The sequence below is a fragment of the Onychostoma macrolepis genome, chromosome 25, assembly GCF_012432095.1.
Source record: "Onychostoma macrolepis isolate SWU-2019 chromosome 25, ASM1243209v1, whole genome shotgun sequence".
NCBI lineage: Eukaryota > Metazoa > Chordata > Actinopteri > Cypriniformes > Cyprinidae > Onychostoma > Onychostoma macrolepis.
Window position 1 is genome coordinate 24983964 of NC_081179.1, and position 25712 is coordinate 25009675.

At 38.1% G+C, this 25712-nt stretch overlaps 2 gene segments (V, D, J or C); both read right to left on the minus strand.

Annotated features, from left to right (window-relative positions):
• LOC131534753 (Ig kappa chain V-III region MOPC 63-like) overlaps positions 1 to 25712 on the minus strand; it is a 274184-nt gene that overhangs the window by 166555 nt on the left and 81917 nt on the right.
• Positions 8630 to 25712, minus strand: part of LOC131534752 (Ig kappa chain V-III region MOPC 63-like) — a 105023-nt gene continuing 87940 nt past the window's right edge. The window contains 2 exon segments of the V gene segment in view: positions 8630 to 9163; positions 10642 to 10674. Coding sequence covers positions 8850 to 9163; positions 10642 to 10674 — 347 coding nt within the window.

Consider the following 25712-nt stretch of genomic DNA (forward strand, 5'->3'; position numbering starts at 1 on the left):
GTGGTAAAACAGTGAGTACTTTTAATCGTTTTCATACACAGTTATGATTACAGCTCCATATGTTTTGTTTTCTAGTGTTCTGACAAATAATGCTACCTATCAGATTATGCTACCAACACTGCATTTTTAATACAGTAAGGGTAGGTTTAGGGTTGGGGTAGGTGTACACAACAGGGTAGCACAAATGGACACAACACCGTTTGTAACAAGCTTGCTCGGTAGCATGAAAATCTCTGGCACAAATCCCGAGAAAAACATGACTCGCTGAAAGCTGACAGATCGAATAACAAGCTGAAACGACATGCTTGTGATTGCATTTTTACGTCACATTCGCTTTTGTTCATATACTATCAGGTAGGTTTAGGTGTAGTGCAGATGGTCCGTTATTTTAAAAAATCAATTAAATTACATTTCTACCTATTAGATCGTGTTTTATTAACGTGTACACCTACCAAACCCTACACTACCCCTTACAATAGTGCAAAAACTAATTATTGTACAGTACTGTACATCTGTATACCCTCAAGCCTTTACCATAAAACATACCATATGTACGTTCATCTGTTCCAGGGAAACAAAACAAACAAGCAAATACACTTTAGTGCCACTCAGTGGACATTTCTTTTGGAAACTGCAGTGAAATGCACTTATTGGTACATATTTCGCGTCCTGCTAAAAAGTGCCCCCAGGTACGTTTTTGTCATGAGACCAGGTTGGCATTATAAGACAATTGAACATAATATGAAACGCACAATGATATCATTAATATCATGAAGCAAAATGATACACAAGAATAAAACTTTTTGAAATTGTTCTTTAGGGAGGAACTCTCTGATCTGAATCTCACAGTTGGATCTGCTGGTTTTGAAGATGAACATGAACTTTATTCATTGTGAAAACTTTAGATAATATTTATTTGTCTTGTCGCTTGTAATGACTGGTTAGGACAGATTTATCCAGATGATATTTTATTGCTTGATGCATTAGTTGGTGAGGACGCGGCATCAGAAAGTACTGGTTCTGAAGATGATCTACTTACTGTGATTGTTTTTTGTATGCCTGTGTAGAGAAGATGAATGATTGAAACGCTTCCCACATGCAGTGCAGTGATACGGTTTCTTTCCAGTGTGGATTCTTTCATGTCTTTACAGAGTTTCTGACCGACTGAATCGCTTGTCACAGGGTGAACACTTGTAAGGTTTTTCTCCAGTGTGGATCCGCTCATGCAGTTTTAAACAGTTTACTGAAGTAAAGGTCTTTTCACACTCAAAGCACATGTACTCTCTTACAGCAGTGTGTATTTTCTGAAAAACTCTTTCCACACAAATGACATGAATGTGGTTTCTCCTTTGTATGAACTCTCATGTGTTTCTTCAGGTCTGAAGCCCACAAAAATGTTTTGCTGCATTGATTACATGTGTAAAGTTTCTCTCTGGTGTGGATGTTCATGTGTTCCTTAAAGGGGTCATATAATGGTACATGCACTTTTACAAGTTGATTGTACTGAAATGTGTGTTAGCAGTGCCTGTACACAACCATCATAAAATGCTAAAAATCCATCCAGTGTTTTTTTTTTAATCTCCTTATTTGTTTTACCCTGTCTCAAATCAAGCCGTTCGACCGTGTGACGCCACACGGTCGGACGCCCCTCCCACGATGGTTGATTGACAGCAGTGTTTCAACACAGACCCGCCCTTGCTCGTGAGCGAGCTGTCAATCATAGTCCGCGCGTCATTGTTGATATACGCTGGAGCTGTCTATGAGCAGAATGGCGTCTAGCGATTGTGGTGTTCTGTTCTCGGGTGCAATAATGAACACAGCAGTCATTTTGATGTTCCTAAGTCCGAACCGCTGAAGACACAGTGGCTGACTTTTGCTTTTGAAGGAATATTCCCCACGAGCAACGTCAATGTTTTCATGTTTGCGCGAATCATTTTCACCAGACTGCTTTATAAATGAAGGTCAGTATAAAGCTGGTTTTGCTAAGAAGCTGCTCCTGAAAAAAGAATCGGTACCAACTATTCGTGTTCCTGCTGAACCTCCAGAAGAAGTGAGTGTAACGTTTAATTAACCTTTATATTAATCTTTGCAAATCGCTAGCACGCTTCACGATGTATGTGGCTAATGTTTACATTCAGGGTACATGCATGTTTTCTATTTACGACATTCTCAATATAATTAATAATCCCACGTTTATAATGAACAAAACGTTATGGTTATTGTGTTATTACAAACTGTGTACGCAGGTATTAAAGTTAACATGATAACACTACACTAAGCTTACTTTTGTAGATGGTTTATAACGGTGTCTGTTAAGAAGTAATGTAAAAAATTTCAATAAATAAAAAACAGTTATAACTGCATGAAAATTAATGGTAACACAATACCTGCAAAATACTGTTTACATCCTGCAAATGCATATGATTCAAGACTATAAATACTCTAATTGATGTTTTTCAATATTATGCCAGAATAAGTTATGTTATCTGTTACCTGTTCCGGGTCCGACTCCGGTTCGAATTGATACGGTTGCACAGTATCCTCAGAGACTCGCTGCCATTCTTCAAAATATACCCTCAACTGTTGTCAAGGCAACACTCCACGTGTGTTGTGTCAAAACGCCCCACAGAACAGAGGCGGGCGAGCAAAGCTCATTAACATTTAAAAACACACGCACTAAAACGGTGTGCTGAAAACAGAGCTGTTTTTGAGCAGGTAAATTGATTGTTTTCTTACAATACTAATGAGAATTTTTAATTAAAGTATATTACAAACTTTCAATTTAGACCCTAAAGAATCATATTAGCTTGTACAAAAATGGCATTATATGACCCCTTTAAGGTTTGATGACTGTGTGAAACTCTTCCCGCACTGATCACACCTGTGTGAATCCTCTCATGTGTCCTCAGACATGCTGACTGCCTGAATCTCCTGTCATAGTGTGGATATTGGTAAGGTTTCTTTCTGCTGTTTTAAATGTTTAGCTGAAACAAAAGTCTTCCTACACTCAAAGCATATGTACTCTCTCACACCAGTATGTATTTTCTCATGTGCTTGTAAACTATACCGCAATGAAAACTCTTTCCACATACAGAACATGAATACAGTTTCTCCTTCGTATGAACTGTTTGGTGCGTCTTCAGGTTTGACGCCCTATGAAATGTCTTTCCACACTGATAACATGTGAATGGTCTTTCTCCAGTGTGGATCCTCATGTGAAGTTTAAGACTTCCTTTGTATGGAAAACTCTTTCCACACTGAGTGCATGTGAAACATTTTTTTAGCTCTTCTTTTCTTTAAAAATGTCTTTTTAGTCTTCGAGCGACTCAATGATATAGTTGTGAAGCAGATATTTATTAGGAGAAACAAGGACAGAGTGGTCAAAACCAGGCGACGGTCAAACACACAACAAACAGGCAGAGAAGTAAACGACACGCAGGGGCCGATTAAAATCTGAATCTAAAGCTTTCAAAATCCAGAGTCATAAAACCAAGAGTGTAGTATGTGAAACAAGCAACACTTCACACTGAGTGAACAAACGCTCAGGGTTTAAATAGTAGCGGTGTTCGGTTCTTGAACAAATCGTTCTTTGAGACGGTTCTCAGGAAGTAACTGGTTCATAAATTGAACTGAATCAAACTTTAGTTCCGGGTTGATGACGTAGGACACACAGCCAAAGTAGCACGTCCAACTCAAAAAGAACCGAATGAGCCGATTCAACCAACTGTCGAAGTTTGCTGATGATTACCGAAGATTGTGATGAGTGAGTTGACAATACTGTGCAAGCCTGTGGTGCGTACTGGAAATATGCTTATTATGACTGTTATTAATTTACATTTTATTAAAACCTGCAAAAACCTTTCTGTCGAGTGATGTAAATAATTTTTACTATAGTTTATTGTGCATGCATATTATGTTTAAAGTTGCTTAAGCGAAATCAAGGAGTTTATAAGACTGGTTTACTCATCCTTTATACTGTAGACATGTAGAACATATCCACGTTTGTGCATCAATGTCTGTAATGTGTGCTGTAGGTGTGAAACTTTTAGGAATCTTATCCAAACTGTAGGCTAGTCAATATTGGTCAGTCAGTCGTATCTGATATAAAGGATGAAACTGTGACCACAAACTCCATTAACTTACATGAATTATATGGAAATAATCAGCAATATGCTTTCACACAAATAACTTTATTTTTTTAATGTTCCGGTATGTGTTGACACAAATTACTTATTTAAATTTTTCAATGATACAACATGGCACTGAGCTGATAGTAAAGAAATGCATAGAAACGTTATTGCTTGATGACGTCAGGAACCGATGAATCTGCTTTCAATGAGCCGATCTGTCTGAAAAGAACCGGTTCGCAGAAATGAATTGAACTTTGCATCACTATTAAATAGGCCATTCTAATTAGGCTGATGAGAATAAACACCTGAGAAGAATCACATCAGAGTTCAGGTGAGTGTGACGTCTGGTGCTGGAGTTAAAAAGTGGCAGAGGGTGTGATAATACCAAGAAAATATAATCAAATTTTACTGTAACCTCATCTCTCCATTAGTCCGACTCAACTGACTCATTTCAGAGAATAAAGAGTCAAACAGTCAAACTCATATCTGAGTGATTCTGTTCCTCTCAGAATAGAGCAGCTCCATCAGCAGATGTTCAGCGTCCTCACAGGAGCTTCATGATACAGTCAAACTACACAGAGTCAACACACAGAGAACCAATAGAGATCTGAGGAAATGTTTCAGTGTTTGAGGTTCATAATTTCCTTCATCTGCAGGTGTTTTCATGGTTCACTGAGTGACATTTGATTATCAAATATGAGCTTGAGTTCTGGGGCCTCATTCATAAAGACATGCATATAATTTTCAGAAATTCTCTATGAGTGATTTATAAAAATCAAAAAGAACAAAAAAAAAAAAAAAACTAAAAAAACAATGCGCACACACACAAAAAAAGTTTCTAAATGCATTAATCTTTATAAATCTCAGTTCATTTTAATTACAAGCACTATGTGATTGAATCAAACACATCAACCTACAGAATGGCCATAAATATGACTTTATGGTTCAGAAGTACAGCATTCATCAACATGGACAAGAAAATCCAAATGGGTTCATATTCAGGAAATGATTAATACCTGTGATGTAATTTTCAAAAAGCATAAAATTAATGAATATTGTGATTGTCTATTTTTACCTTATTTTATTTATTTTTTAATGTTTACAATTTTTATAAACAATGTTACATTATTTTGATGGTATATACAGTATGTGTACTAGTTTGTATGAATGCTCTTTTGTACAGATAAAACTATTTTCACATAATTTCACATAATTTTTGCCTTTGAAAATCACAGTTTGTTCCTCACTTTTAGGATGAATCCTACATCATTTAGGATCCGATCATATATGCATTTTAAAAATGAAGCCTGTGACCTTTTCAAATTCATAAATGCAAAAGTAAGTCAAAGACATAAAGATAAAATGTTGTTTTATTTGCTAACTTAATTTTGATTAAATAATGCCCAGTATAGTTGAAAAAGCTGTTTAGTTTAGAATTTTTAGATTTAAATAACATTTCACTCATCTGTGCTTTTATTTTGACTTCTGTAAATATTAAGAAGTTTTGTATGAAAGACAAATAAAGTCAGACTGGATTGTAATAAGTGAGAGAGATCTGTAAGTGTTAAAAGTTTTAAATAGTGTTAAATGCTGCCAGTCATGTGACATTTTATTTATTTATTTTTTAAACTTTTTTTATTTTATTTTTTTACAGTGGTTACCATCGTGCTGAAGAGTAGCGCTGCCAATTGTGATTTTCACTTTGCTACAACTTAAAATATATAATAACTTCAAATCATTATCTTTTTAATAATGTTTATGAATTAAGCAGTAAGTTAGTCCATGTTTAATGCTCAGCATATTCACCGCTGATCAGTGGTGTGATCTACCGTCTTCAGGTAAATGATCTAAATAGAGCGTGTTTAATTTGCATCGTCAGCACATGCTTCAGTGCTCTGAGAGTGTTTATAGTGCTGTGAGTTTAACACTTCATGACTGAGAGCAGAACACAACACAATCTTCATCATCACACAAGACAAAACAACTACAATGAACAACATCATCATCCTCATCTGGACACTCACACTGTTTGCACAAGGTTTGTAAAACTTTCAGAATGATTATTAATTATTTTAAAATGTAAAATATACATTATTCTAATTTGTGTCCTGTTTTCCTTTTTCCCAGAGTGTAGAGGACAGTATACTGTAACTCAGAGTCCATCAATAACAGCAGCTCAACCAGGACAAGAAGTCAGAATAAACTGTAAAACCAGCAGTTCAGTGTATAATAGTAACTACTTACACTGGTACTTACAGAAACCTGGAGAAGCTCCTAAACTCCTCATATATGCTGCATCAACCCGTTACACTGGAACTCCATCTAGATTCAGTGGCAGTGGATCTGGAAGTGATTTCACTCTCACCATCAGTGGAGTCCAGACTGAAGATACAGGAGATTATTACTGTCAGAGTTACCACTATCCAAACAGTAAACATGTGTCCGTCAGTCAGAGTCACAGTGACTGCACTGATACAGCTGAGAGATACTGCAGCTGCTCTACAACACAATCACACACAACACTGATCAGATCACACACACACATAACACAACATCATTACATCAACATCAATCCTGTATTTCTGAGAACAATGAGTCAGTGTTTTAATATGATCATCATGTTTTAGGTGTAATACTGTATAATGATCCCTGCCAATCAAACTGAACAGACTACATTCAGTCACTTCTGCTGTCTGCTTTCCATTCGACCCACAGACAAATTTACAATCTTACACAATTACTGTCAGAACGATTGATTCTGTATTTGCAATCATAGATCTTTATGATTTTTCAGACATGTTCATATACATTATCCCTTTGAAAGGTAATGGGTTTGTCTGTGTGCTCCCGGGTGGAAAAGACATACTATTGAATGTATTAAAAATATACTTAAAGTACATTTGTACATTTGTATCCACAACATGCTTATTTGAAGTGAATTAAAGTATATTTATAAAAACCATGCTAATAAATATATGCTTAGTTGAGCTTTTAAGTTAACACAAGCGTTTTTTTTTTTTACTCGTTTTAATTTTACTCTTACTTAAAGTATATTTTATGTGCACTTTGTATAAGAAGATGGAAAAATGATTCAGGTTTTATAGGGTTTAATGTATAAGTACTTTATAACCATGTGTAGGCCCGCTGTAATCTGTTTTAAATATTTCCACTATGAGCATGTGCTTCAATCTGCTTTTCAAAGGTAAGATATTTTGAAAAACATGTTTTATTTTAATATATTTTATATAACACATTAATTCACTACCGCATAAATACATTATAGCTATATGTGCATATGTTATTGTGTGTTCTAAGTGTATTCTTACAATGTATAAACTTCTAATGTATTATAAAAATAAAATATAAAATTTAAAATAAAAAAGTCAACTATGATTAAGCATTATAATGAGGATATTTAATTGCAAGAATTCTAAAAATTCTAATGTGCATGCAAATTATAATACATATATTCAAACACGGATGCAAAACTATTAATTTTTCCCTTTCACATGTCCTGTGATAAAGCAGTCTTTAAATAATACAGAGTCTGAACTGCAAGTTTCAAAAACAAAAAAAGTGACAATTCACTCGTGACAATAAACTCTTCTGTTTCTTTGTTTTTTTCAGCCATTTGCACGAAGTTTTTTTTTTTTTTCTTCAGAAAATTTTGTTTTGATGCTTATATTCAATAATGTAATATTCATAGTATGGCATAACTGAAATGTTCTACAAATGGATAAAAAGAGCTCTGCCATAGCATTTCACTGATCTTTCATTTATTATGTATTTTGGTGAAGATGTTATATATGCTGCTGTACTTTGTACCATTACTACTGTACTGTACCATTTTTAAAACCGTAAAAAAGCAACTTAATAATAAACTAGTCTAATATTAATGCATTTCTAATGAGCTGAAATGCTATTGAAGTGTCATTGAATGACATTAAAATGTTGTATTAAAAGGATATTTTAAATTAATTGTAAATAAATTTACTTAAATTGCACTAAATACACTTGAAGTGGTTCCAGTTTTACACAATTTAATATATTAAAATATATTGCAAATAGCTTAAAACTTGATCTTAAGCATATCTTGAAATATGCTTAATTTATTTATTGTTTCAACATAATACATTTAATATGCATTTAGTATAGCATAATTTAAATATACTATGTCCAAAAAAGCACAATTTAAATATATTTTCTTTTCACCTGGACTGCTTGACTACAGCAGAAGTGAAACTGGTGTGTTTCAGTCCAGATCATGTAACCAATCAAACAGTGACTCTGGGAGCGTGGGCTGAAAATCTCATTTGCATCGTCAGGGTGAGTGATTGTGATCCTCTCAGAATAGAGCAGCTCTGTCTCCAGAGACCATGTTCAAACCCCAAGAGCTTTATTTGACTAGATTTACTGCTACTGATCGAGCTTCTGAAAACACCTGAACAAACACTACATGCATCTTCATCTGTTAGTTGAATGATGTTGTCAGACACAAATGGAGTTTGTTGAGAAGCTTTATTGAATGTTGCAACAAACACAGCAGATTGAAAGATCAGCCAGTGCTTCGACACTAGAGCTCTCTTTCAGTATTGAGTTGTAAATGACTACAGCTGCAGCACTAGACTCATGTGAATCCTGCCTGACACAGGACACTCAGATACGGCTCATCTTCAGGAGAGAGCAGCGCTCGCTGGAGAAACATCAGCACTGCGGCGACTAACAGAGACTCTTGTGGAACGAGACCTCATGAGGAGCTCCAGCATGTGTTACTTTGCAGACATACTCCTCTCCCGCTTCCCAGCGTGCTTTGCTGAGGGTCAGGACGCTACTGCGGCTGTAGCGGCCGTTCTGCTCGCTCTCTGCGCTGGTCACAACCCCCTCGGTGACCTCTGAGCCGTCCAGTGTCCAGCTCACCTGCGCCCCCTGTGGAGAGTAAGAGCTGAGCAGGCAGAGCAGTGCGGCTGAACCTCCAGAGATCTGCAGAGAAGAGGGCGGCAGCAGAGACACTGAGGGCTTCAGTGTGGGACCAGCTGCAGGAGACAAACACAACACATTCACAAACACAAAGAAAACACACTGCAGCTCCAGCACTCTTCTGCCCTGCAGCATTCACAGCATTTCAACACGACTTTCAGCAGCAGACATGAGGAGTGCAGTCAAAATCACAACAATCTCATCATTCATCACATTCAACATCACTACAGATGCACAATATACAAACTACACAATCACTAGATACATTTAAATCAAACCTCATAAATGAAACTTAACATACAGATAAACTTTTATTTTATTTTATTTACAAATTAATTCTTACTATTGTGTAAAATATATTTAAAAAATACTTATTATATAAAATGTATTATTTTTATTCCAATCATGCTTTATAATATATAATCCTATTTATTATTTGATTATTTATAGGAAAATAGACGTGCTATTGTTGTATATAATTATACGCGATATAGTTATGTATATAATAACTGTATATAGCCTAATACACATTTTAAAATTGTACTTCATACCAGCTGCTGCCATAATAAAGACCCATTTTGAATGTTTACATGCTTTTCTTCTCTTTCTGCTCACATTCGCTGTGGTGGAGCAGTTATAAAATATTGTTTTTGTAAATACTTTCCAGAATTTCATAAATACACATGAATGCAAATTACACCGAAGCGCAACAGTTATCTTTCGGTGTTCAGGAGTGCTCAAGAAGGGTTTAAACAATACATTTTGAATTGATTTCTTCTTGTAAACTCAGAGATGTGGATTCGGACGGCAGTTAAATTACCACACGATCTTGGTGTTTGTCAAAAAACAGTATGTAATTCTGCCGGGGATTTTTACGTGGGTGGTGAGAGAAAAACACCGACATCTGGATACGAATGGCATTAAAATCAGCAACTACCCCCTGTATATGGTGAAAATCACTCACGTCCCCCTGAGAAACAATTACCGTCCGAATACGACTGCTTTCATTGCAGTTATTTTTATATCCAAACATGAAGATCTAATATTTTAGTACATATATTCTCTTGTATTTATCTTTACAATTATCCAAAATTTAACAAAAGTGTACACACAATTTTTAAAATGTTTTTTCTTGTATTATAAATCACTAATTTATAAACACAACTTGAGATTCAAAATCATTGACTGAACTACAAAAGTAACTACATCTATATTCAAATCTCACTTTTTTTCATGTATGAAGTCTATAATAAAATTGAAGTATTTATGAACACAGTGTAAAAATGAAGGAAAAACAAACCTGAGATGAACTGATAAAACTCATATTGAGTAACATTATGGAAATGTGTTTTATCTTAAGATTTGTGTGTTCAGTGAGAATAATCCAGTTCTTAATGTGACAAAAATTTCAATTAAATATTAATTATGTTTTTTTTTTTTTTTTTTGGCTGTTTTACCATTTTCTTATTTTTTCTTATTTTTTTAAATTAAATTATAATATTTGTATATAGGAGAATTGAAAAGACAGACTTACCGAGCAGCAGTTTAGTTCCTCCACCGAAAGTCCACCACAGTGATACAATCTAATGAAACACTCGTACAAAAACCTCTATTCCACTCGAGTGAACACAAACTCCAGCAGAGAGAGAAACACTTCAACACACTGATAGTAGAAACACCTCAGATGATGACACACTCGGTCATTTAGTTTTGAAAAATTGCTTTTCAAAAATGAAGAACAAATCACTTTCACACAAAATCCTTTCAAAATATTGGTACTTTCTTTTCATAATCTGTTGAAGAGTTTAATCATCTAATTTACGATAGACTTGATTCAGTCTGACTTTATTGTATCATATATTTCTCATTCATTCTCTTGTTGTGTGCTGACTAATATTTTTTAAAGGAATATATTTGACGAGCTGTGACCTCTGAGGTGACCTTTGACCTCTATTATCATGATGATGTTGTGGAGTTTCTCATAATGATGCTTCTGTTCTTCATCTCGATTCATCATCACGATTCACAGAAAAACATGCAGCTTCAGTCAAATTAATGAGTAATTCTGAACTTTAGATTTTTGTTTTTCAATTATAACATATCACCAGAGGCGGAAAGTCAAGGGACCAAAGAGTAAAAGTCCTGCCATATTTGTGTTCCACCCATGAACTCAGCAGCTGATTTCACCAGAGGAACCAAGTCATTCCTTTCAAGTCACAAACGAGTCTAGAGTCAAATCCCAAGTCCTCAAAGAGTTAAAGTTAATGATATAATTAAGTGACTAATTAAATGATGATTGAGCAATGACAATTGATGATTAGTAATGAACACCTGATGTTAACAATCAACATCACTGATGAAAAGAGAAATACAAGAACTACAACTGACTGGATGAAATCAACTGGAAGAAAAAAGAAAAAAAAACATTGCCGCCATAATTGTGGTCAGTGTTTGCTTTAGTTGGGCTCTTGGGCCTTTTAGTCATTCAAAGAACGATTAATGTTTTTAGTTGTGATGCTGTTTTTAAGCAATTGCAATGTTGAATCAAATTTAGAAATGGTAGGTTACTTTATTTTTTTGATGAATGAATATTTTTGGTTTAAATGTCTTTGGTGTATTAACTACATTTGACTATTACAGGAAATGGAAAAAAAAAAATCCTTGCATGATGGGAGTTTTTCATGCATTGCACTATAAAGCATTTTGTTTATTGTCACCATTTTGAAGTTCATATGCTGGTTCTTGATGTCTGTGTGTGTACAAACTTGTGTTTGTATCATATATTTTTGAGGAAATTTCTTCACACTCACTGTAGAAGAGATAATGTTAAAACATCAACAGTGTTTGTTCTTTACATCTCTGCTCACAACACTCTAAATAATCTTATTATCTTATAACAAATGCTGATGTAAATATGAGACAAACATAAAATTGCATACTTTCTAGTTTTTGAAAGCACACTGATAAAGATGAAGTTTTGGATACCATATTAATTTCTTGTTTCAAATACTTTGCTGCTCTGTTCCAAAATAATTCAGGACATTGTGTCTCAAACCACCATAATTCTACCTAATTTATGTCATATTATACATTAATTGATTAATTAATTACTTGATTGATTGATTGATTGATTGATCGATTCATTCACTCATTCATGCATTCATTAAAAATGTTTTAAACTTTTATGTCAATGTTTAAAATGCCCATTTAATATCTTTTGTTTTTAATCCATGAGGAATGTTTTCACTTCAATTTCATTATTTTTTTTAATTAAACGTTAAATATTTAATTGTATATATGTGCACATTTAAAAGATAGTATATACTTTTTAAATACAAATCAATGATGAATAAAATATGTGTGAAAAATAAGTCATACTGAATATGAATAGAGGTTTTTTATACGACCATTTTATTAAATTGTATCACTGTGGTGGAATCAGTATGAATATCAACAATGGTGACAGATCTGATCATCACAACACAAGCTACTAAAAAGTCACAACAAAAACAGCAAGCATAACATATAATAATCAGAAAATTCAGCTGCTTTTTGTGCACAAAATTATTTGTGCATTATTCAAATTTCCTGATATTTGCAACACTGCTAAATCTGAAGCTATAAAAAAAGCAAATTCAACACAAAATACATATAATCAGAAATCAGACTTGAAATGAGTTCAGTGGATCCTATGCCTACAACTCTTTTTTATTTTCTTTTGGCTTTACTAGTTAAGCTAAGTGTGTTTTATCTGAACACACAGTTAAAGCAACCAGTGAAATATTAACACCAAACTGTCGAGGGTCAAGAGCCCAACAAAAGGAAACACTGCTATCTTTGATGGTGATTTCCCAGCCAGCACACTTATGTGGGGCCCAGATGGGTGGCACCTGGGCTATCTAACTGGGCCCCAGCCAGTTTTGTCCGCGGTTTCCATGAGGGCCCCATATGGGTCAGCCCAGATGAAACAATGAAATGAACTGAATTAAGTGATTAATCTAGTACTGATTGAGCATTAGTGACGAACACCTGTTAAAGAAAAAAGAGACGAGCAGAAACACAACAACTACTATTGACTTCCAGCCACAGCCTGCAAAACAACTGAAGATAAAAGACATTAAATCGCTGAAGATCTCAGCAGAGGAGGATTAAACAACTCCACAAACAGCATTACTAGCATCATTATTACTAACCAGACTGACGTTATTTCTGTCAGATTGTCTGGAGAAGCTCTTATTGAGAAATACAGAGGTTCAGATGTTGATGTTTTATTGAAAGTAAGAGTTTGGTTTGAAGTCACCATTACGGTGAATAACGTTTGCTTTAATAGAGCTCTTGACTCTTATGTTACTCTATATGCTTGTTTTCTTTGCCACAATGTGTTTAGAAAACATGTTGCGTGTAAAGACAGTTAGACTCAAAGATTATCAGCTGATAATGGTTGTTCATTGATGGTTGTATAGCTTTTAACGTTATAAAGCAGTTTTTCTCATAGAGCTCATCACTGTTTGGAAGTGGCTTGTTATGATCAACAAATTAAATGTTCATGTTACTAACCCTAAGAGGAAAAAAAAAACAGATTTGAAATTCTGAATTTGGGTCTTTAACTGTCAACTCTTTCAGACACACAGACATCAAGAATCAGTGCATGAATCTCAACAACGGTGACGCAATTCATGCTGTAATGCATGCTGGGAGCCATGGTTGACTTTTGTGTGCTGCACCCAGAATGCATTGCAGCATGTCACCGTTGTTGAGATTCATACATTGATTCTTGATGTCTGTGTGTTTGTGAGGCAGGACCTAAAAGCATTTTGTGAAAGATATATTTTAATATTCTTCTGCACTGTTGAATGTATATCAAGTGTTATTAATGTGACGTTATTATCACATCATGTGTGCCATTAGAAATCAGTCCCTAGAATCAGACCATTATTACATCTTCATCATCACAGTTTTTTCTTGCTTGTCTTGCCATAACAGACACAGTTAAAGCAGCCAGAGAAAAACTAAAGTGAAAACTCTAAGTTCCAACCACCCAACTAAAACAAACGCTATTCTCCATAATGGTGACAAATATACTTTTCAATAAAACCAACATCTGAACCTCTGTATTTCTCAATAAGAGATAATCTGACAGAAATAACGTCAGTCTGGTTAGTAATAATGATGCTAGTAATGCTGTTTGTGGAGTTGTTCAATCCTCCTCTGCTGAGATCTTCAGAGATTTAATGTCTTTTATCTTCAGTTGTTTTGCAGGCTGTGGCTGGAAGTCAATAGTAGTTGTTGTGTTTCTGCTCGTCTCTTTTTTCTTTAGCAGGTGTTCGTCACTAATGCTCAATCAGTACTAGATTAATCACTTAATTATCTAATGAACTGCAGTGCTGCTTCAGTCTTATTTTCAGCACTCTGTAGTATGCATACTGAGCAGTGTTCATTTCATAGTTTCATCTGGGCTGACCCATGTGGGGCCCTCATGGAAACCGAGGACAAAACTGGCTGGGGCCCAGTAAGAGAGCCCAGGTGCCACCCATCTGGGCCCCACATAAGTTTGCTGGCTGGGAGGACAGACTGTTGTGATGAGATACACCACCAGAACTCCTTTAACAGGCTGCAGCCCACCATGTCTGTCCTGGTACTTACAGAAACCTGGAGAAGCTCCTAAACTCCTGATCTAGAATAGACAAACTGCAGTCAGGAACTCCATCTAGATTCAGTGGCAGTGGATCTGACAGTGATTTCACTCTGACCATCAGTGGAGTCCAGACTGAAGACACAGGAGATTATTACTGTCAGAGCAGACACTACATCAACAGTGAATATGTGTTCACATAGTGATAAAGAGTCGTACAAAAACCTCCGTCAGTCAGAGTCACAGTGACTGCACTGATACAGCTGAGAGATACTGCATCTGCTGATGAGAGGATGACACACAAGTAGCAAGCTTTAATTTTAATTTTAATTAATATTCTAGGTGGATTTTAATTGTATACTCAACTATACGGTAGATATAATTATGAAGGATGTGACATGCGGTTAAAGTTTGGTTTCTGATAATTTATCTTAAAAGCTACACTCAAAAAAATTATTCAGTCTAAATTGACATTTTATGTAATTCAATTGCATAACCATTTTCCATCCATTTAGATTACATAGTTTTAACATAAACACATCAATAAACTTAATGTGATTCATATGCATCAGTCATATGTGAATGAAACAGGTAAGATTTATGTAATAATTCACAGTAAAGTCCCCACACTGCTCAGTATTCATGTGTTTCCACACTACAGAGTGTTCAAGTAGAATTGAAGCAGTGCTGGAGTTAAGAAGATAATTATGTGATGATTGATCATTAATGATGAACAGCTGCTGTTATCAAGAAGAATCACCGAAGGAAAGAGAAACACAAGAACTACAACTGACTTGCAGCCACAGCCGAAGATGAAATCAACTGAAATAAAAGAAGACATTAAATCCTTTAATATTTGATTAAGCAACTCCACAAACAGCATCAGATTGACCATGTAGGGAGTGAAATTATTTCCTTTACGAAATTAACTCAGGAACTCACAGATACCATGCAATAAAGCCATGAAACTAACCTGGAGAAGAGATCTCCAAAGACAACAAAAGATCTCCAAAGAGAACAGACAACACCACCCTAACCTAACTTATCTTCTTTGATCATTTATGACCCCCTTCCTCACCCTGCCATCTCTGCATCTCCCTCCTTCTCCCCAAAAGGGTTCACTCAAAGTTCATTAAGAATATGCAAATACCACATATCATGTATCTTGTGAACCTGTTGTTTTTCCCTTTCATGTTTGGTATCATTTTAAAGGTCTCGGTGCGATGGGTAAACTGGTCTCAATTTCACAGCAGTCACTTATATTATGGGAAATATTGGAAACTTAAGTTAACTCTGTGCTTCTGTTGTGGGCGGTCTCCTTTCAAAACCTGATAAACATTGCTCTACAGGTGTGACCATTTGGGGCACGAGAACAGCTCCTAGAGAGGCTTCTCATCCCCCATACATAGATCTAATCTGTTTTGGGGCAGAGAATAAATGTTTATGGGCCTTTTGTTCTGGTGGTATTTAAGGGAAAGTTGCAAATAAGTCGGCGCGATTTGTAGCCAGATCAGCCCGTAGTGTGGAGGGTATTTAATATGTTCCATACTATGTATCTTCTTCTTGAAGCCAGGTAAACATTTTGTTCTTAGATTCATCTTTGAACAACTGTTATGTATTTTCTTATTTTTGAATTGGCTTCTTATTGTTTTATTATGTAATTGGAGAGGAGGTCTCTCTTCAGTGGGATAATCCATGGGGGGGCTACCAGCATCTCCACCAGTTCTGGGAACCACGGCTGATTGGGCCATTTCGGTGGCACTAACAGAACAGATTCCTTTTCCTCTCTGATTTTGCAAAGCGCGAGGCAGAAGCTTCACTGGAGGAAAGGCATACTTGCGTACTTTCGGCCAGCTGTGAGCTAGTGAATCCACTCCCAGGGGAGAGTGTGTCAGTGAATAAAACAGCGGGCAGTGAGTGTTCTCCGCTGATGCGAAGAGATCCACCTCCGCCCTGCCGAATACACTCCAAATCATATTGACTGTCAGAGGGTGTAATCTCCACTCCCCGTGGATTATCCCGCCCCTCGACAGTAAATCCGCGCCGTAGTTCAGGCGTCCAGGGACATGTACTGCCCGGATGGAGAAGAGGTGTCGATCTGCCCACAGAAGGAGGTCTCTCACCAGTTGCAGCAGTGGTGGCGAGTTCACGCCGCCTTGGTGATTTATAAACGCCACCACTGTCATGCTGTCCGTCCTGATGAGAACGTGATGTTGAAGAATGTCTGGGAGAAAGCACTCGAGCGCTAGGTGTACAGCACGGAGCTCCAGACACTTTATGTGCCAAGACTTCTCCGTTTCCGACCACGTCCCGAAGGCTGGTCTGCCGTCGCATACGGCTCCCCAGCCCGTACTCGATGCATCTGTCGTAACATTCTTTCTCCTGATCACTTGACCAATACGAACACCCCGGCGATACAGAGTCATATCGCGCCAAGGGTTCAGTGTATGCAAACAGTTGCGCGTCACTTTGATGCGCAAGGTGCCCGTGCGCCATGCGTTCTGTGGCACCCGGCTCTTTAACCAGAGCTGAAGCGGACGCATATGTAGGAGTCCTAGATTGCACACTGTCGAGGCAGCAGCCATCTGGCCGAGGGTCCTCTGAAAGCATTTCAGCGGGGGAGAACGCCCTAATTTGAAGACTGCGAGAGAACTGATCAGTTTTTGTGAGCGCTCCTCCGACAGATGCGCTCGCATATTGATCGAGTCCAGCTCCGCTCCTAAAAAGGAGATTTTCTGGCTCGGAATCAGCATGCTCTTTTGCAAATTTACAGTCAGTCCTAAGCTCTGAACATGAGCGAGGAGTCTGAGCTTGTCGCTGAGCAGCGCGCTCTCTGATTGGGCTAACACTAGCCAGTCGTCGAGATAGTTCAGGATGCGCATTCCGCTCTGCTTCAGAGGAGAGAGAGCAGCATCCATGCATTTTGTAAACGTACGAGGGGCCAGACATAAGCCGAAGGGCAGGACCGTGAATTGGTACGCTATCCCTTCGAATGCAAATCTCAGGAAGCGCCTGTGGCGGGGGGCTACCTGAATGTGAAAATAAGCATCCTTTAAATCCACTGAGATAAACCAATCCCCGTTCTGATATGTGAGAGGATTTGTCTCAGCGTAATCATTTTGAGCAGGCGCTTTGAAAGCGCGATTCAGTGGCCTCAGGTCCAAGATTGGGCGGAGTCCGCCGTCTTTCTTTGGCACCAGAAAATAACGACTGTAGAAGCCGCTCTCGCGGTCTGTGAGAGGCACTGCCTCTACCGCGCGCTTTGCGAGAAGTTTGTGTATTTCCTCTCGCAGAACTGAGACATTCTGCTCCCGCACAGTGGACATTAACACACCGTTGAAACGGGCGGTCTGCGAAAGAACTGTAGCGTGTAGCCGTTCTTTATTGATTTCATAACCCACTCTGATACCCTGGCAGTCCCTGCCACGCTTCTGTGAACTGTGACAGCGGGCGGCGGACTGCACACCGTGAGGGATAACTCGCCGTTGGGGGCGGGAGTTTAATACCACACGAGTGTGAGAGTGAGTGATGTGGGAGAGGGAGTGAGAGGAGGAAAATTGCCCTGATATTGAGGTGTTTTTGTATTTTTTTACTTTATTGCACTGCACTGTGGAACAGTCAAAACACAAACATGACAATCGTTCTTGCCGCCCGCAATAGGCAGGGGGCGTGGTGAACACACACAGCGGAGCGAGCAGACTTTCTCAGTGGCTCGTCTTGGCGCTGAGTGCAGCTTTCCTCCTCCGAGACAGCATCAGGAACGCGGCTTTGATCCCGGGCCGGTGGCCTGCCGTCTCTGTCAGGCGGGGTTTCTGGCCCTTCGAGCCCTGGCGGCGCTCGCCACGGCTGTCTTGGTCTCACCGCCGGCTCATACTCGCGCCGAACAGCAGTAGGAGGGGCGAGCGGTCTTCCAGCGCTGCGGCTGAGGAGGAGCGGGAACGCGCAGTCGGGTTCGCGCGGCGCGCCCGGTAAGAAGTGGCTAATGGCCGACTGCTTCTGCGCTTCAACGAGCGCTCCGTGAACGTCTCTACCGCCGCTCCAAAGAGACCTGAGGGATTCACGGAGCGTCCAGAAGACCGTCTTCTCTGAGTCTTTCAACTCGGTCAGAGTCAGCCACAGGTGACGATCCAGCACCACAAGATTACCCATATTGCGGCCGATCGCTCGAGCTGTCACCTTCGTCCGCTCTGAGGGCCAGATCTGTGGCGCGTCTGAGTTTTTGAAGACTTCAGGGTCCGGGCCACCTTCATCCAGGGACTGAAGGAGCTTGGCCTGATACACCTGAAGTATCGCCATCACATGCAGTGTTGAAGCTGCCTGGCCCGCCGCTGAAAAAGCCTTGCCAGCGAAGTTTGCGGTGGCTCGGTAAGGTTTAGATGGGAGGCAGCGTTGTTCGCACCCTCCAGTTTGCCACGGCTGCAGGACAGAGGTGGGCAGCGGCGGCTTCCTCCACAGGGGAGTTTAACATACCCGCTCGGTCAGCGCCGTCCACAGACGACAGAAGGGAGGAATAGTGCACTCAACTAGTGGCGGCGCGTTCCACGACCGCTATCTCGTCGTGCACCTCCGGGAAAAGGGGCCGGGCCTCGCGGGTGTCCTTTCGGCCGCGATCCGACTGGAGGAACCACTCGTCCAGGCGGCTTCTGGCGGCTCGGTAGGAGGCGCCCACTCCAGACCGAGCTCATCAACTGCCTTGGTCAGGACGCGGAGGAGCTCAACATCACTGTGATGGAGGTCCCTAGCGTCACTGATGGGCGCAGCGTAATCCAGTGGGCTGTTGGACCACTCCTCTCTCGCGGACGCTGCCACCGAGATGGCATCATCCTCATCCTCCTCCGTGGCTCCGAAAGACACCACATCTTGCGCGCTGGGGGAGGGGCGGAGATTAGCGGCCATGAAGCGCACTGGAAGGGGACCTGCAGCAGGGGGGTGAGGAGCGCGTGGGCACTGAGCCGGCGCGGTCTCGTCACCCGACCCGGACAGATCCGCGTCAGTAACTCGCGGCACCTTACTCCTTGGCTCAAAAGAGGCTGCAGAGGAAGAGCACGGCAGAGCTAGATGGGCGAGTTCATCGCCTTGGACGATGGCCACACGGAGCCTGAGAGTCCGGAGACTCATATCTCCGCAGTGGGGGCAGTCCGACCCCCCAAGCGCCGCCTCTGCGTGGGCGCGACCCAGGCAGAAGACGCACGATTCGTGGCCATCAGAGGGTTCGATTGGCTCTACGCAGGAGAGGCAATCGCGAGAGGTCATCTTTATCCGTCCGAAGCTCACCGGAACACAGCAGGGGAAGAAAAGGCGTGTATTAATTTAACATATTTAATATTGGGGGCATCCAAAGTTATTTGACATTTGAACGCAATAGTTACTTTCCCTGGTAATTAATTACTTTTATAATGATGTAACTCAGTTACTATTTGTGAGAAGTAACTAGTAACTATAACTAATTACTTTTTAAAGTAACATGCCCAACACTGTGCATTAGTGATGGACACCTGCTGTTATTCAGAATTACAGAGGATCAGATGTTGATGTTTTATTGGTTAAAATGATGCCACCATCATGGAGATCAGTGTTTGCTTTAGTTGGGCTCCTTACTCTTGACTCCTGTGTTAGATCTCTCACTGTAGCAATGCATGTGGTGTTGTAAAGCAGAGAGATCAGTGCTCTATTTTTTTTCCTCAATATTGAAGCATTATGGTGGCATTTACTTAAGTTTTTTTTTTTTTTTTTCTTTTCTTTAATCAAATATAGTTAATAAACCAGAGAGATTTAAACCAAGAACATTCATCAAGAGCATAAGGCAATCTGCTGCTTAAAGATTTGATTCAGCATTACACAAATGTTTGCTGTGAAACAATATTGCAATTGCAAAAGCAAATTTCTTTGAATTACTGAAAGGCTCAGAGCTCAACTAAAGCAAACACTGACCACAGTTATGGTGGCAATGTTTTTTTTATTTAGTTTTTTGTTTTGTTTCGTTTTTTTGTCCAGTTGATTTCATCTAAGGCTATGGCTGAAGTCAGTTGTAGTTCTTGTGTTTCTCTTTTCTTCAGTGATGTTGATTGTTAACATCAGGTGTTCATTACTAATGCTCAATCATCATTTAATTAGTCACTTAATTATATCATTAACTTTAACTCTTTGAGGACTTGGGATTTAACTTGAGACTTGCTTGTGACTTGAAAGGAATGACTTGCTTCCTCCTCTGGTGAAATCAGCTGCTGAGTTCATGGGTGGAACACAACTATGGCAGGACTTTTAGCCCCTGTACTTTCCACCTCTAGATTTCAACAGATGGGCTATTTGAAAACTCTTAAAGGGTTAGGTTAGCCCAAAATGAAAATTCAGTCATTTTGGAGAGTATTACAACGCATATGCATGTTTTCCCCTTAGCGTAGACAGCACTGATTATGTTCATGCACGTGCTTGCTGTTGCGTTGCTGTTTATTGGAGGGTCAGAGAGCTCTCAGATTTCATCAAAAATATCTTAATTTGTGTTCCGAAGATTAACGAAGTTCTTACAGGTTTGGAATGACATGAGGATGAGTAATTTATTACAGAATTTTCATTTTGGGGTGAACTAACCCTTTAAACTGGCTATATTGCCATTTGTTGTAGTTTTTCCTTTATTGTATGTGGATGTGTACAACTCATGTTAAAACTGTGTTAAAAATGATGAAGGGAAAGCAATCTGTGCCGTTTAAGCCAAAAACTCTTATAGACATAATTTTATGGATGTTTGTGTTAGCATATAACATACTGTATTGTTACATACAGTTATTTACTACATTTCACTTTTAAAACAAGTTACTATGCAAAGTACTCAAAATCAAAAGAAATGTAAAAGAGAAAAAGTGGTAATACTTTATAACTTTCATTAATAAGTCATTACCAAACATTATGTAATGCTTAATGGGTCATTAGTTAATATATATTCACATATCTAGAAACGTGAAATAATGTGCTTGTTAGTGTTTACTAATAAAGGTATTAAACTTTACCTAATAATTAACATTTCTTGTAAAATGCTTACAAATGTCATTACACTTCTAATTCATATGATCATGCACATCTTGAGAATCTTCAAAAAATTTTAACATGTTATACAATGATTAAAAGCTTTTGTTAATGCACAACACTCTTGCTGTTATTGAGGTGATATGGGTAAGATTAGGCTCAGATTTGGTGGTATGGGTAGGTGTAAGGGGTCCATTTGATTACTATAAGGGAACACTATTCAATCTGTTTATATTGCATTATGTTGATAAATGAAAAAAGTATTGAAAATGAAAAGAAAATTTCAAGAAAATGAAAGTATTTTCCTGTTGATGTATGATTCCAGGAATATTCTGTGTAATGATACAAAATAGTATACCAATATAAGTGTTGAGGTAATAAAAACATGTTTTGCACCCAAATTACAATGCGTGTTATGTCTTTACCAAGCATTAAGCTAAACTTAACTAACCACGCTTTACACAAACGTTGTTTCAGTAGATAAAGTCCAGTGCCAATAAAGATACAAAAAAAAATTGTAAATGTTTATAAACATACAGAAATGATGAATAGTCTCAACTTTAGATTAGATACTGCAAAAACATGAACAAATGATTAATAAATGATTTGTAAAGATGTGAAAATAGGGTGAATTCCGATCATTTAGGACATTTTTGTCTTCAAAATGACTGTTCATAAAGGTACTAATGATTAGTAAATATTTATGAACATTTACAATTGATGAATGGCTTCCACTGGATTGGGATTTGCAAAAAAAAAAAAATAATAATAATTAATAATTAATAAATAATTTAAGCTGTGCAAATAGGAAGTCTACTGTCAGGGCTTCTATGAGAGAGGACTCAAATGCAGGATTAGTGTTGACAGTTCATTAACAAAACAACTGACAGGACAAGAGATGTGAGGAGAGGAGTGAACACAGTCCAGACAATAGGCAGGGAATGAATTGACGACAGGTGGCCTAGGTGAGCGGCCACAGAGTCCAGTCCAGGATGGCAGACCTCCAGAGGGTGGTGTTTTAAAATGAGAGGCAGTTATATATATACCGTATATATATAACTGCCTCCTCATTTTAAAACACCACCGCACGCCACTGATATTAAGTAATGATTAGCTAAACATTATATAATGTTTGTTAATTATTTATTAATGAAAGTTATTGTAAAGTGTTACCCTTCAAGTCCCTCAACAACATTTCAATTGGACTGATATCTGGACTCTGACTTGGTCATTAAAACCCTCCATTTCATTCTTCTCAATCATTCCTCTTGCATGATTAATGCAATTATCCTGTTGACATTTCCATTTAAGTTTCAGCAAACTGCTCAGCCTTTGACTTTTCTGTCCAGAGCACATTGTTCCAGACATTTAGTCTTCATGCAGATCAGACTAGAGCAGATGGATCTGATATTCAAATGTTCATGTTGGTAAATAAATAAATATAGTTCATTTTAATGATCTTATGCCATAATCTCTGGAAAATGTGTTATTTTAAGTCATTGTGTTGTTTGTCATCCTCTCATCAGCAGCTGCAGTATCTCTCAGCTGTATCAGTGCAGTCACTGTGACTCTGACTGACGGAGGTTTTTGTACGACTCTTTATCACTGTGTGAACACCCAGCTACTGCCAGGACAGTGGAGACTCTGACAGTAATAATCTCCTGTATCTTCAGTCTGGACTCCACTGATGGTGAGAGTGAAATCACTGTCAGATCCACTGCCACTGAATCTAGATGGAGTTCCAGTGTAACGGTTTGATGCAAGATATATGAGGAGTTTAGGAGCTTCTCCAGGTTTCTGTAAGTACCAGTGTAACTCATCACCATCACACACTCTGCTGCTGGTTTTACAGTTTATTCTGACTTCTTGTCCTTGAGCTGCTGTTATTAATGATGGACTCTGAGTTACAGTGATCTGTCCTCTACACTCTGAAAAAAAAGAACAACAATGAAAATTCATGAAAAACTGTAAATATTTAATATTTTACACTTCAAAGTATGTATAATATTTGTTAAAACTACACAAACTACAGGTTTTACTACACAAACCTTGAGCAAACAGTGTGTGTCCAGATGAGGATGATGATGTTGTTCATTGTAGTTGTTTTGTCTTGTGTGATGATGAAGATTGTGTTATGTTCTGCTCTCAGTCATGAAGTGTTAAACTCACAGCACTATAAACACTCTCAGAGCACCAGGGGCGTGTCTACGTGGTGGGCAGGGGTGGCAGTACAGTCTATCAGTATCTCTCTTGTAGGGCTACGTGAAATGATTTCCCAGCAGTTTTTGAACACTGACCGTTTGCAAATGTGGTATTTATTTACAACAATTATAAGTTAATAAGAAGAAGTAATAAGAAGTAGTTCATATTGTGATATATATATTAGACACAATATTGTCCAATTTAGCAAAACTGTGTAAATGTGAATACTAACTACACTGTAAAAAATCAAATTAACAAAATGTTGGAAGGGCAGAAATATTTAAGTTGAACAAATTTTATTGCTTGGGCTTGAGAAGACATATTATATTAAGTCTGCACAAATATATTTTAAAAACATTAAACAAATGGTTATTTTCAAATCCAGTCCACATTCAGAATGCAAAATGTTGACTAAACTAATAAAAACAAATCCAGCAAACACCAAGATCATTCTGCACGTGCACGCGCCTGAGTGACTTCACGGGAGAAACAGTGCCGCCATCTTGTCAAATTCACGCGTCAGGTACAAGTTCCAGTAAATAAATGTTATTTTTTAAACTAAATTTAACGAGAAAATCATGCAACATATCCTTTTTTTTTTTTTTTTTTTTTTAAGTGGACATTTATAAAGTGTTTTATGAATTGTATATCCGAAGTGGAAATAAGACAGTGTATGTCAAGTTCAGGTGTCAGGTAAATCGAGTGGCACTGAATAGATATTTGTACTTAACGTTAGACTGAATTTATCAAAACGTATATATTAAAAAGGTGTAAATGTTTTATTTAAAACGTATATATTTATACACAAACATACAACCTATGTAAAAACATGGAATAAGGTTGCATGATATGTCTGAGGGAAATTTAAGTGAAGGATCGAAGGTGGTCTTTCACTTTGTTTAATCCATAAAACACTTAATATCAAAAGCTGTTACCACAATGAATTTTAGCAAATTTTGGCGTGTTGTATGATATTTTTTGTGTTTCCGTGCCGTGAAAAGATATGAAGAGATTGTGTGGTCTTTCTCTTTTTTATAAGCCATTATGCTTAATACGACTAATGTTAACCGAAATCTATGAAACGTGTAACTTAATGTATCCCACAGTAATGCGCTCATTTGAAGTTAACATGGGCGTGTTGAATGGGTTTTTGTGTGTTTTAAATTTCTGCAATTGTCCCGTGAAGTAAAAAGACGATATTAAACGTGACTACACAGTAAAACCTCCAGTGTTAAATCAACACTCCCAGTGTATATATAATCCACACTCAGAGTGTTAAAAAAGTAACACTGAAGCAGTGTTAAAGTTAATGAGATAATTAGTGTAGTAATTGAGTGATGATTGAGCATTAGTGAAGAACACCTGCTGTTAACAAACTGAATCACTGAAAGAAAGAGAAACAAGAACAGAAAAAAAGAGACGAGACGAGCAGAAATACAAGAACTACAACTGACTTCAGCCACAGCCTTAGATGAAATCAACACAAGATAAAAGCAATTAAATCTCTCAAGATCTCAGCAGAGGATGATTAAACAACTCCATAAACAGCATCACCAGCGTCACACGTTACTAACCAGATTGACTTTAGATGTTGATGCTTTAGTTTTGTTTGAATTACCATTATCGAGGTCAGTGTTTGCTTTAGTTGGGCTCTCGACCCTTGACTTAAAACATTACAATTTCTTTGGCTGCTATAACTGTGTGTTTGTTTAGACATGTTAGTTATGGCATTTGGGTGTTGATGATTAGAC